We start from the raw sequence: 13,243 nt of genomic DNA on the forward strand, positions 1-13,243 counted from the left end.
TAAACACATAGGCCATTTTAAACACTCACACTTAGTCACTCAGCCGTCTCTCAGATGATGATACCTCGCTTGCTGTCAAAGTAATGGCACCACATCATGCAGCCTTTTTTTATCATATACAATTATCTGTTATAACTGTCTGGCATGGACACTTTATTTATACAATCCTCTCTAAAGGAAGTTACACTATAAAGCCAGTTGCCTTATTTATAGAAGTTACTTATTTATATGAATTTGATATAAAAAAGATTGTGATGTCCTCAAAAGTTTAATTTTCCTCTTATATTAATATTTTTTAACCCACAATTTTCTGTAGAATTCATTACACTTTAATTCTCAATCGTATTAGTTATCCTACTTTCACATACAATAATACTGCAATAACTTCAAAAATGCTGAATGTGTTTTTTTTGTTGGCATGTTGAAATAATGGATATTTGTAGCTCACAAAAAGCATTTCAGCAAATGTAAAAATCCTGGTTTTTATCCCGCCCATCTACTAAGAAATTGGAAACACTCGCCCTCAACGGAAATCAGCTTTTATTGATAAAAAAAATCATAATTTCCGCAGCTAATTTTTGATAATGTTGCCAACTTTTATATTAACAGAGTACATGGCACATGGCCTGGAATTGGCCAAAAAAATTGGCCTTGACTTGTTGCCTTCAATTCTCAACATTCTAATGCCATCTCATAAAACAAATTAGTATCATATGCTTGAAATAACAAACTCATTCAGTGGCTTCGAAATTGTCCCATGGCCTCCTTTTGTATTTTAAAATTAGTGAGTATGTGTTTATTTGGAATGACTCATCTTTGGGTTTGGAGGAAATAAGCAATTGCTTTGTCCCCTAGCTGCCACCGGCTGTTAAACTATTACTGATAAAAAACAACCATAAACTCCCATCTTAAAGGATGTGCCCTCCTTGGTGTATTAATAAGAGGCCGTTTCGTTGTCTTATTCTTTAGCCAATTGATTTTTTTGTTTGTAAAATTAATGTAGTCTCTGTGGGTTTCCAGAGGTCATCTTGGATGGGTTTGAGCAGATGAGGGGCGGTGCTGGGCAAACCAGCAAGTAGGGGATCTCCAGAGTCTGCCTGATGAAACTTAGTATGAACAAATTTTATGGCAGAGCTTGCTGTAGCTGTTGATGAATTGTCCCAATGTTGTTTCATATACAAAATACATCTCCTATGATTGGCCACTGGAGTGCATTGGCCCATTTATCGAATGTCCTCAATCACATAAATGTTCACTGGAATTGTTACCCTTGTTTTATGTTGCATATTTATCTATTTTTTTGTTGGCAACAAGTATAGCCAGATAAGTATTTACTGTTAAAGGAAATATGATGATTTCTTTCCTTTTCATAGATCTTTATTTGCAATTAAATACACAATATATTAACTCACTGATGGCCGCTTTCAAAGAAAAGTTCCCATATTCCCCATGATGATTGATAAAAGCTTATAACCAAAGCTTGCTTTTCTCCATCAGTTATCGCAGTTGTACTAAACTCAATGCCTGATATTAAGTGATATCTCTATAAGATTTAAGATGACAATCATACTTTCTTCGCATGTCAAATATCTTAAGTTGATAATACTTCCCAAACGGCAACTAATCAAACTCAATGTGTGCCTCATTGAAGAGGTCCCTGCACAAGCTCGTACCAAAATGTCACCCGGAATGCACTGTTCTGTTGCTAATTACTAATTTGCTAAACTCTGTAATTAGATTGGATGTTGTACTCATTCAAATAAATTGAAGCATTATGGTTGAAATTTTTAATTACACTCAAACAAAACTCAAACTCTTCCGTCAATTTGGAATGAAATACCTCTTGAAGGAATGCTGAGAAATGAACCAATACACAATTTTCCATATGCGGCAGGAACTTAAAAGTCAGACATGCTTCTGAATTTTGCGATTTACAAATGCAATTGTTTTCCCTTTTTGGATTAATGGTTAAACCATTAACTACCCTTTGACAGTGTTTGACATCAAATGCCAAATTTAGGTATATAATATTTTGCTGCATAACCTCAAAAAATGGTCCTGTTAAATTAAAAAATGCTGTACACATGTGACCTAATGATATGCAGTAAAGTACTGTACCACCTGCTCAGACTTGCATGGTTCCCCTTCAAATCCTCTTTTCTTCGCTCGTTGCTTTGGTTATATTTACGGGTATACACGGGTTTGCTGCCACTCTTTCCCTGGCATAGGTCACACACAGTCTCACTCGCATCTCAAAGCTCTTAAGTCTTAAGAGGGATCACATAAAAAGGCCGGATGGTGTGATTGGTCCAATGAAAAGAAACATCTGCGGAAGAAAAAGTGCTCTGTTGTTCGCTTTTTGAAATTTATTATTATAATGATACAATAAGAGGAAAAGACCTATGACATAATTTCTCGATATCTAAGAAGCCAAGAATGCATTTACATTTGCTTTTCATGCAGCGTCCATGTGTTCTTAGTGGCAATGCACTCGAGTATAACTAAGCTAGCATGGAGGATATCCAACCATTTAGATCAAGCCTCTGGGAATTTTACATAACACATCATTGGTGCACATTGGCTTTTACATAAAGACAAAGAAGGCCACAAAGAACCACTGGACGGGCGTCTTAGCCTCAGACGAGCTGCTGCCTATGTTTTGCAGTCCTCTAAAGCTTCACGCTCCTGTGGGCACGGTTGTACTTCGAGAACGCCTCTGCTCATACCCAGACAGAAAGCTGCTTATTTTTTTCATATGAGAATAAAAATATTTTGGAAGGGTTTTTTTTTTTCCTCCCTTAAATCTTAGGTGCAATCCAATTTTTGCACCCGGGTTGATAAACCTCCATCAATTTGTCTGTGTTGATGAAGATGTCATATCCTTTCAGTGTATCATGCGGGCGAGCCAAAAGAAAAGGCTCTTAATGGTGAGAAATAGAGTCCTGTCACACATCTTAATTTTACAAGTCATAATATGGCGAAATTAAAAGTAGCTAGTATAATTCACTCTTTAGATTTCAAATTTGGTTTCGTAACAAAAGCCAAGGTGGGCATGTACAATTTTTTTTTTTGTGTAAGCTATTTGACTACGTTATCAGTTGACATTATGAGACATTTTCCTGATTTATTTGTCTTTCGGCACCTTAATTTGAGCCTCTTTGTGTGTCTCTTTGAAATCGTCAAACACACACACACACACACACACACACACACACACACACACACACACACACACACACACACACACACACACACACGAGGCAAAGTTTTGTCCGTGCCAAACTTTCAGGATTTGATCCACAGCAACCTCTAAAGATTAGCTTGCTTCCATTCCTTTCAGTCAGTATGATCCTAATTCAATCAATTATTTCATAAATGAGGCCACGTGAATAGTCGCAACATCGAATCAGTTAAAAAATATAGATTGATGAACAGTCCTTGACAGCATTAGCAGCCTCTCCAGATTGCAGACAGAAAAAGAAATCGATGAATTTGAAGACCTGTCATTTGCACAGGCCTATTTCCTTAATGGGAATGTGTTTCAGATGGGAATTACAAGTTGAAATATTCTTTTTGATTATTGGACATCCATAGCTAAATATGATTTACATTAATGAGGATAAGTGTATTAAATTTATTTTTATGTTCCAGCAAACGAAACAATTGAATAATGGCCATGGCAACCAAGCAGTGCTCTGAGATTATAGAGAGGATGTAATGTCATTTTAATGTTCTCAATTGTTATGACTTTTGAATTTGATCAAATTAGGCAGACATTCATCTTGTTCATGGCTTCTTTGAATATGTTATTTTTCAGGCCAGTCGACAGAGTTATTACTGCTGGAAAGTAGGCCACAATTCCAATGCATATCATTCGTTCTTAATCTTTTAACGTTGTCAATTTTGTTTTATTAATAGCAATTGTAATTTTAATTTGTTTCATTATTTTAATCATGGATTTTGTGAGGGATGAGTTTGCTCCAGCAAAATAGGTTCGACATTATTAAGAAGCTTAACATGATATATTACATAAGATGAAATGTCTCTTTTTGGGAAAATAACGTATTTCACGTGTGCATTATAGTCTGATAAATATGGTACACACATCAGAAAATGAAATTCCTAAATTTTCAGTTCCTTTGAGAGTGTTAGACGTTTAATACATTTTGCCTAGAAGCCCTTGGCAGTGAATGATCGCTGCCAGCCCTTTTAGACAAAATGCATTGGATGCCAATAGTGCCATGCCAGAATGTCTTGTCAACTCTTATCTAGTGCATTAGTTTGTTATATATTTAGGTGGGACTGCATGGACCTGTAAGCAAAATATATGAAAATATCATCGCTTACTTAAATACAGAAACCGGGCAGATATTAACTTTAGTTTGTTCTTCATGTACACTTGGAAATAGTGCATGTTTTATTTAAAAATTCAACAGGTACACTTAGATCGATTGATAGTGAAGCCTAATGCTTTTGCTGTGATTTTTCCTAAGGCAAATAGAATGAATGTTGGCGCTACAGTGCATTTTAAACATTTTAACAAAGTTATCAAACTCCTTCTTCTTGATTAAGCTGGACTCGGGGAAGAAAAGTCCATTTTAAAGTCTAAGTCATATCGTGTATAAATGTATTCATGTATTTTTTTTTCGTGTGTGTGCTTGATTTAGTTGGATGTCAGTGCTATGACGGTTTTATTGCTCTAGACCTTTGCCGGGCAGGTTAGAGGAGGGAGCGCACGACTGATGAGCATGGCAGGAAATTGGCAGATGGAAGCATCCATTTCACCGCTAATTAGGGTGTCCAGAAGCCTGCCGACTGACAGGGTTCAACTGGGCAATGTAGTGCCTGCCAGCTCCCATCCCGTGCGCTTTATAAAATGCTCTTTAATTCCCCGGCACAATATCATTAACTTTGTAAGTGGATGAACACAATGGACAAGCAATTTAATTAACTTCTACCATTGAATGTTGGAGGGGAGACTAAATGAAATTAATGCACAATATTTCCCAGCGAGGCAGCCAACCTTGGGAGTGGGTCTGGATTGTTGGCAGGTCAGGCGCTGCCATGGGTTTGGCCTATTATGCCTTGTTTAGCCCCATCCATAATATTTTGCTCAAACGAAAATAAAATCAGTGGTTTTAAGATCAATCATGACCGCGTCTTGCTCGGCATTCTGGGAGATTTTAGAATGATGAAGTGAAATCCTGGAAACACCCTGCCAAAAGCTTTCACAGTCCTCAAACACAAAATACAGATATTATATCAGGCTTTTAAAGCAACGACCTATTCCATTAAATTTAATCACCAAATGAGTTTGGTAAATTCATCCATTGCGGCCATCGTTGTTTGTGCGAGCGTAGATTACACTATTGTAAATGTCACAATTTGCAACTATAGTAAAAATGATGTACCATGTGTGTGTTTGGCTGTTTGGAATGTATTCTGTGACCATTTGTTTTCTTGAAATTGTGTTTATCCATTTAAACAATCGTAAAGAATTACGTAATGCAGCCAGTCAAAGTAAGGTTCTGTCAGTCAAAATGGAGACTTTTTCTGGGCGTTTTTTTCAATGATCACCTTAAATTAAGTGATGCAAATGATCTTTTAATTAATTTAAAGCATTCAACAATTTACATCCCATACTTGTGCCTCCTAGAAAACACTCCGGAAAGGCCTTATTCAGAACATGACAGATGGTTCCAATACTTGGGCCTCCTTCAAATTTCAGGAAGTGATAGAAGTAGTTTTAATGAGAGTTTTTTTGTGTATCCAGTCAGGCTTTCCGGGCAGCCAATGAATAATAGACATTGTGGCTCAATACTGTGAATACTCAATCAATGGCTCAGGGAGAGAGCCTTGGCAAACACATATGGCAGATTGGGGGTGGCCAGTGTACTCTGCAGCACTAGAAAATACCAAGACCGCTTTATCTCTATCACTACGCTGAAAACACACACCGTCTCCAATGAGGCGGCTAACTTTTGTGCCGTGGATGATAAACAGGCTGTTTTTCGTTCAAAAGCTCTTCTGTGAAGGTGCTTGTTTAGCCCAAGAGCTTTTGTATGAACTCATTCACTCCCATTGACAGCCATAGACTTCAAACACATTGGATGATCATTTGTCAGTGCCGTTGACAGCGATGGACGTCCAATCCGTTTCCCAGTCAAAGCTGATTGGATGTCTTATTGTAGTCGATGGCAGAAAATTAAATGACATCGTTTTTGAACATTTAAGCCGGTAGAACAGTAGATCTTTTAGTTATTTTGAGATTTGTGAGTGGCCAAATGTGAACTCTGATTAGTCTCTCAATAGGAGCCAATCAAAGAGCTAAATTTGAAATAGATGATTCCTTTCGGTTGTTAATGGTCATTATATTTAGGTTCAAACTTTTACCCTTCAACTTATTATTTTTTATTGGTCTCAAGGTAAATATTTCCCCGGAATTTTACTCATCCCAAATTCTTCGTATGTCGGGGCACTTGTATGAACGAGGTATTACTGTATTTTCATTCTCTTTGCCAAAAGATTTGCTGCAGCAGTATTTTGTTTTGTATGTCTGTATTTAACCGCCACCATAATCAATTACCCCAGTATGCATGTCCAAAAGCACATGGATAAGCGTTTCTTTGCTTATGTTGAAGCCACAGCTTTTAGCCATTTTTTCCCTATTAAAACCCCACTGGACCTGCCACACTTTGTTAGTGGCAGTGGGACAGCAGAATATTACTCCAAGAAGCGGTACAGTGACATTCTGATGACACTAGAGTGTGTATATGGCACCTCTCTTGGGACTGCTGGCTTTCCCTTTGCCCAGATTGGAGGTGAGACCTTGAAGAAAAATGATTACTTTTATGTTTGCTTTATGGCCCATTTTTCACGCTTAATGCAGAAAATCTATTCAGAGGTCACAGAAAACCAGCCTCTATCCATTGGCCAGAACTAATTCTCACAGCCCTTGGTATCGATAAAGCATTCACGGGAGCAAAGTATGCAGACTATGTACTGCGGTACTCAAGTCTTTATTTTCTTCTAGCCAGTCTATTGGGACTTGTTCAGCCCTTATCTGCTGGGGTATTAGAAATGTCAACTGCACACTTGCATGAACACACACGCAGAAAGGAGAGCAGAGCAGAGCCAATGTTCGCTTATCTTTGAGTGGCATTGGCAATACAAGTCATGATAAGAGATAGCATTGGCAGAACAAGCCATAAAATCTGAGATTTTATGGTGCAGTTATTGTCTTTCTGTCTGCAATTATAATGATTACTCATTTCCCCTTAGCTCTCCTGCAGCACACGACTAATAGACTGCATTTTACTAATGGGGAATTAAGTAGCCGCTGTGGCAACATGGTTTATAAATATGTAAACTATATTTTTAATTATTTCTTGGGGGTCTGGCAGCTAATCAATAAAGTGAGACGTGACAAACATACGTTTGACACAAGCCATTGTAAAGCTCCTGGTAAATGATAAGCATGGCCTGTCAGCGCAGCCCAGCCCTAATGAATATTTGGAGCCTGTCATGTTAGGAGACAAATGGATTAATTGTGGCCTGTTAATATAATAGCTTCTTCATGAAGAGTCATGCAGTGAGGCAGATAAGAGGGAGCATAGAAGACATTTGCTTTTATAAATTTTAAATTGGATATTTACAAGGGTTGAGGGTTAAGTAGTGTACAAAAAAAACTAGTAAAGGATACCTGTATTCAGTTTTGTCAATCCCAATTGTTTTATTCATGAAGAAGAATGGGCTAACAGTAAAGCATAGATACAAATATTTCATGTACTATTACTTTGAGTAGAATTTCCTTCGTGCTTTTGTTAGAATAGTGTTTTTGTAGAAATGTGTACATATTTAAATAAAGAGATTGTCTACAATAACAATAATAACGCTAGAAGCAGATCAAAATACATATAAGATTTATTGTTGGTAAAAAGAAAGATAACCCAAAGACAATTGAGCAGCGGAGGTGGGATTTCTTGGAAACCCGGAAAAAGTGGGAAGATGCGACCTTGAGCATTGCCTTTGCTTAATGCTTCTCCCTCTTTTTCCCCGATCCCCTTCTGCTATCTGTCCCCTTTTTTCCTCCGTCCTCCATTGCAATGAGGAAGTTGGGGAGCGCACGGGTCACCAGCCGCTCCCCTCATCAATTAAATGTGCAACGGTGTTTTTTTTCCCGATGGCTGAACTTATATGTCAAGGAGATGAGCAGGAGCTCATGTTTGTGCTTTTGACAAATCAGCAAATGTTTAATCTCAAGATGTGCCAGCACTCATAAATAATGCACACTGGGCCCAAACTGTCTCACATCCTGTCGGAGAAAGGCGTTTTCTCTAGGCCTCAACCGGAAAGTACACGTAGGCTAAACCCATGCCTTGTCTCCTTCATCTGATCGAGCTCACAAATCCTCACTTCATCACTTATCACCACAACAACACCCCCTCCTCCCCTACTTTCCTCTCCTTGACTTCAGTATATTATATATATCCTCTACTTTCTGGTTTTAGCCATTAACTACTTGCGTTACCCACTTGTTTCCAATAATACTCTTCTTCATTGAAAAAGTTCCTCACAAGCATTTGGCCAAAGGGAATAAAAAGACTGAGAATTATCCGAGCCAGAAGTCTTCCATCTCAAAGATATAGCGGATTGAGCTTGAGCTTTGCCTTCAGTTGCCCTCAATGTAAATAGGGCCAGCAAAAAGCAGTGTAGTGGACTGTGAACCGCATCAAATCCCCATCTGTGCGACTCACTTTTTCCTGGGAAAGTTTTCCGTTTGTTCACAGAGAAAATTTCGATTTTAAGCCTATTGAAGTGGATCTTTACCCATTCAAAGGTTCGGCTGAATGAGTCTTTTAGTTAGCTAAAATTGATGAGTCGCCACATTTGAGTAGGATGGTGCATACACAGACTGGGCTGTTTACTGTACTGTGGGTATGTTACCAATTCAACCCTGAATTAAGCAGAAATTTAAAGTGCATGATAGCGTGATAAACACTCATGAAGACTTTCCACCCAATTTCTTGGAAACTGGAGACTTGGTTGTGATCAAACACATGCAGAACGAAATGTTGTAAGTCTTGCTGTAATTTATGTGAAATTACTTTGGAATCGTTTGAATTGTGCATTACGCAGAATGCATGATACAAATAAATTCTAAAGCCTATTCCTCTTTTTCTTGCAGGCTCTCGGAAGTTTCTACTTCATTCACGAGTCTTTGAAGAACATCCAGCAGTTTGATTTCAAAGGTGAGTGACTGCTATTCATCAAAGCTAGAAACTAGAAATGAAACCCTCCTAGAGTGGGCCCTCCCTCATTTACAGGCTATTCCCATCTCAATCAAAACCAATGAGCTGAGATTGTCTTTGAGGATAATGTAAAAAGAGCGGGAGCGACTGATAATGCTTATTAATATTAGGATTTAATTCATCAGATTTCGGGCCTGCAGTAATGGTATTCGGCGGGTTATTGGACAGTTACGGCGGTCTCATCAGCCTGCGGTGTCAGAGTGCCACAGGGTCCCGTGGCCACGCTAATTAAAGAAAGGATATAGATGTGGAGGCGCCTAGATTCCTATTACAACCAAGTCAGCATTAGCACCCGTTACCTCAGTGAAGGACAGTGCGACAGCAGGGGAGAGCTTCTTTAGAGAAGAGACCACTCATCGGTGCAGTATTATAGTCTTCAATAATCATGTCATACTCCATGATTTAACATTTTATCTAAGAATTTACATGAGTCTGCATTATACATTTACTGCAAATAATGACAGTATGCATGAATGTATATACAATGTGCATGTATATACAATTTAACAACCATAAGGGAAACTTGTATAAAATGCCTGTGACAACGTTGCTGTGGTTTAAATCTTTCTGAAAGCCGATTAAAAATGAATCGCATCTCATCTCTTTATTTTTATAATTTTCATATTTTCATTCAAAAAGAGAGAATTGTATATTTTCTTCAATACATACACTCTTGGGCAAATCATCTATGTCAGTGTTTAGTTTCTGGCCAGTAGATGGTGCAGTTGACTGTACAAGGTTTTTCCTAAAAGTAATGCTTTGGATGCCTTTTGAAATTATTCATCACTTTGTTGGGTCTTGGAAAAATCAACATTGATTTGTAAGATATTTGAGTTTTGCATTCCCTGAATCAGCCAAGAAATTCAGGAAGGTGGTTGGGAAGGAGACCTGCTCCGAGACACTAGAAAGTACACCATCTCTGGAGAAGGAGAAGTTTCCACAAGACTACTTTCCTGAGGTGAGTTATGTGATCAGCATTATGTGTACCGTCTATCAGAACATTTGAATTGCTTTGAAAGAACAGAACTGATTCTTTTTTTTTAATCTTTGGAACAACCAAGAATGAATTGGAATACTTTGTCTTTTAAATTCAATTTACAAAACAGAAACCACTCATTGTTTCCTGAGGAATAATTCTAAGCTCGTTCTGGTGCCTTCACCTCTCCTGCATGGTCTTTTGCACCATCATAGGGAGGGTGAGCACAGAGCATTGCTGTGCTGATGTAGTCATGAAGAGCACGGCTGCCCGTGTGTCATTCCCGCACTCCCTACTCATCAGTCAACCATGCTCCAACGGCCGCCTCCGCACATATATGCAAAACAGATGGAATCAGCCTTCCCTGCACTCTTCCCCCAATTTCCATGTCTCTCACAAACTGTATCCATGTTCAGCGGGAAATCATCTTTTTGCCCGGAGTGCGGTGCAAATCCATTCGCAACGATTATGTCAAAGCATCATTCTGTGCTTATCAGAACAAGCGGCGGGGAAAAAAAAACCCACAAGGATGGCACTGGGCATTTTTAGAGGTAGAAAGGGGGTGATACGGGAAGAAAAGAGCAGTGAATGAGGGTAGTAGTGGTTGAGAAAAGTTTTTTCCCTGTGATTTATGTCCCTTTCCTGACTGGGATATGAATCTGGGATGATGCTCCAGAGAGCGGCACTCCAGATAATGTTAGCGACCCTGATAGACTACACAAATCTGCTCTTTTTAAATGGGCTGAGTATTTTTTCCCCTGTCTCCCTCCTCCTCCGGCCCTCCATAGTGAGAAATTGGTTGTTATCATAGATCACAGATACTGCTCAAACCTCTTATGAAAGATGAATTAATTTCACTAATGCTTTAATGCAAAGCTCTCATGAGAGAGGCAGACTGGTGATAACCCCTGCCTCATCCTTGCTTCCTCCGCCTATGATTTATGCCCTCTTTTAGTAGATGAAACTGCCTACATTTGCCATCCATCTGAGGCTTGGAGGAATCCTATTACATGGGGATCTTGGACCCAACAGTTTGCCACACGCAGTCCCAAACCAGTTGCTAGAATCTCAGCTTGTTCGGGTCACATAGTCTCAGCCTTATCATGCATGATATTGGAGAGAAACAGGTTGGGAAAGCTACGTCTCCCACACGCCTAGGGCCACTCGCTGTAGCTTTCTCAATGTGCTCATAAAGTTCACTTCAATGTTTTATTAGGTTAGATTAGATATTTTATAATTTATAAAGTATTTTTTATGAGTCAGAAGAACTCCGCTGCAGAAAGTTATGGAGTGATAGCGGACGAATTGTCTCTTGAAATGTTTTACCTCATATATGCCCTTATTCATAAAATGTGAATGGACTGGATGGTGATGACGTCAGCAGGTATTATTTATGTGTGTATGTGCCCGGATGTATTTCATAACTGCATTCTCAATGAGTGCTTTCAATATAACTTTTCTTTTTGTGGTCCTAACTGCAAAAAATACCCATAGGAAATTAATATTTTCCCTTTTTAGGCTGACTCTTTTTAGTAATACTCATTCATTCGATTTCCATACCATTGCAATATCATCATCAACTGCAGCAAATATGTTGCATGAGTACTTTTATAAAGGGTTAAAAATTAAAAATGTCCAACGTTACAAAAATTGAATAAATAAACACTTCCATTTCCAAATACCACTTCCATCGAAGTCTCAAATTGATTTTTTAATGGAAATGGCATACCCATGAATTCATACTTTTTCATTATAATTAGTTCGCCACTCTATTTTGTGAAAGGACCAATGATTTGGGTGACTTTTACAGTATTCTCTATGCAACAAGTACTCATGATTAATTCAGAGGAAAAAAAACATGTACAAATTTGGTCTGTTGTCTTCTCTGTCTACAATTAATTATAATTTAACATCCTATAAATGAATTACATTTCCAATTCTCAGTCATGGCCATTTATTATAATTTGTCGACGTATAATGCGAGATTAATGATCAAATATCCATGAAGACAGAAGTTGCGAATATCTTTTGAACGCTGCCATAATGGATTTGGTGTTCTTACAATCTGTTCAACCTCACCGAGCATTAATCTCTTTATTTGGTTGCTGCAATACTACAGGGCTCTACAAACCATTGCATCATAAGTATTTGTCATAGACCAATATAAATAAAGTATACGACCAAAACCTTTAATGCACCCTTACTATTGATTGTTTTACACAGGAACAAAACAAGATGAAAAGGAGGGAAATCCCTTAGAGGCAGTAGATCAACTCCCATAAGAGTTTTGCATTTGTTGTCCACACCATAAGTGTGTTCATAAAAGCAATGAATTGATTTAATGTAACTTGACAGCCCTCTGTGTAGCTCGCTATGACTAAGAAACACAACTCACTCCTCTAAACTTTCTCAATGTGGTTTTCCACTAAAACAAAACATATGTAAACAAACAACTTACAAATTTAAAATTATGTCACGTCAGGTGAAATATTAGAAGTTGGCGATGTTGGTAATCAAATAAGGTATTTGTTTTTCCATCTTGTTCTTTATTATTTAGACTGTTTCTTGGGCGTGTGCATAGGGACGCGTATGTGTGTTTTCAGTCATCCCGTTTACGTATTAGTCGCTCCCCTGGATGTGACCCATGGTGTAGCCACCGTTCATCACTGTCATGGGCAGAGACGCCATCACTGACCTGTGGTGGGTCAGCCAATGTCACCTCAAGCCTTCTGACCTTTTACCATTCGCCTTTGACTCGCACCCTCATCTCTGCCCAGTGACTCTTCACAGCCACTAAATCTTTTTTATGATATGATTACATGTCACTTATCTGCTTAATTCAAATATGTCTCCTGTTTTAACAAAATGATACAATATTGTGTAAATTATTCCGTTTTTTCACATCATCTTCAATGTCAGCAACCAAATATAATGCTATTGCAATATAGAGCTACAC

The 13,243-nt window shown here is 38.3% G+C and overlaps 1 protein-coding gene across 2 annotated transcripts in view; it reads left to right on the forward strand.

Moving 5' to 3' along the window:
• Nucleotides 1-13,243, forward strand: part of inpp5a (inositol polyphosphate-5-phosphatase A) — a 75,277-nt gene that overhangs the window by 22,218 nt on the left and 39,816 nt on the right. For both annotated transcript variants that reach the window (XM_077729921.1, XM_077729920.1), the window contains exons 5-6: nucleotides 9,188-9,251; nucleotides 10,166-10,269. In XM_077729921.1, the coding sequence (XP_077586047.1) occupies nucleotides 9,188-9,251; nucleotides 10,166-10,269 (168 nt within the window). The remainder of the gene's footprint in view (nucleotides 1-9,187; nucleotides 9,252-10,165; nucleotides 10,270-13,243) is intronic.

The sequence above is a fragment of the Stigmatopora nigra genome, chromosome 12 (genome assembly GCF_051989575.1).
Source record: "Stigmatopora nigra isolate UIUO_SnigA chromosome 12, RoL_Snig_1.1, whole genome shotgun sequence".
NCBI lineage: Eukaryota > Metazoa > Chordata > Actinopteri > Syngnathiformes > Syngnathidae > Stigmatopora > Stigmatopora nigra.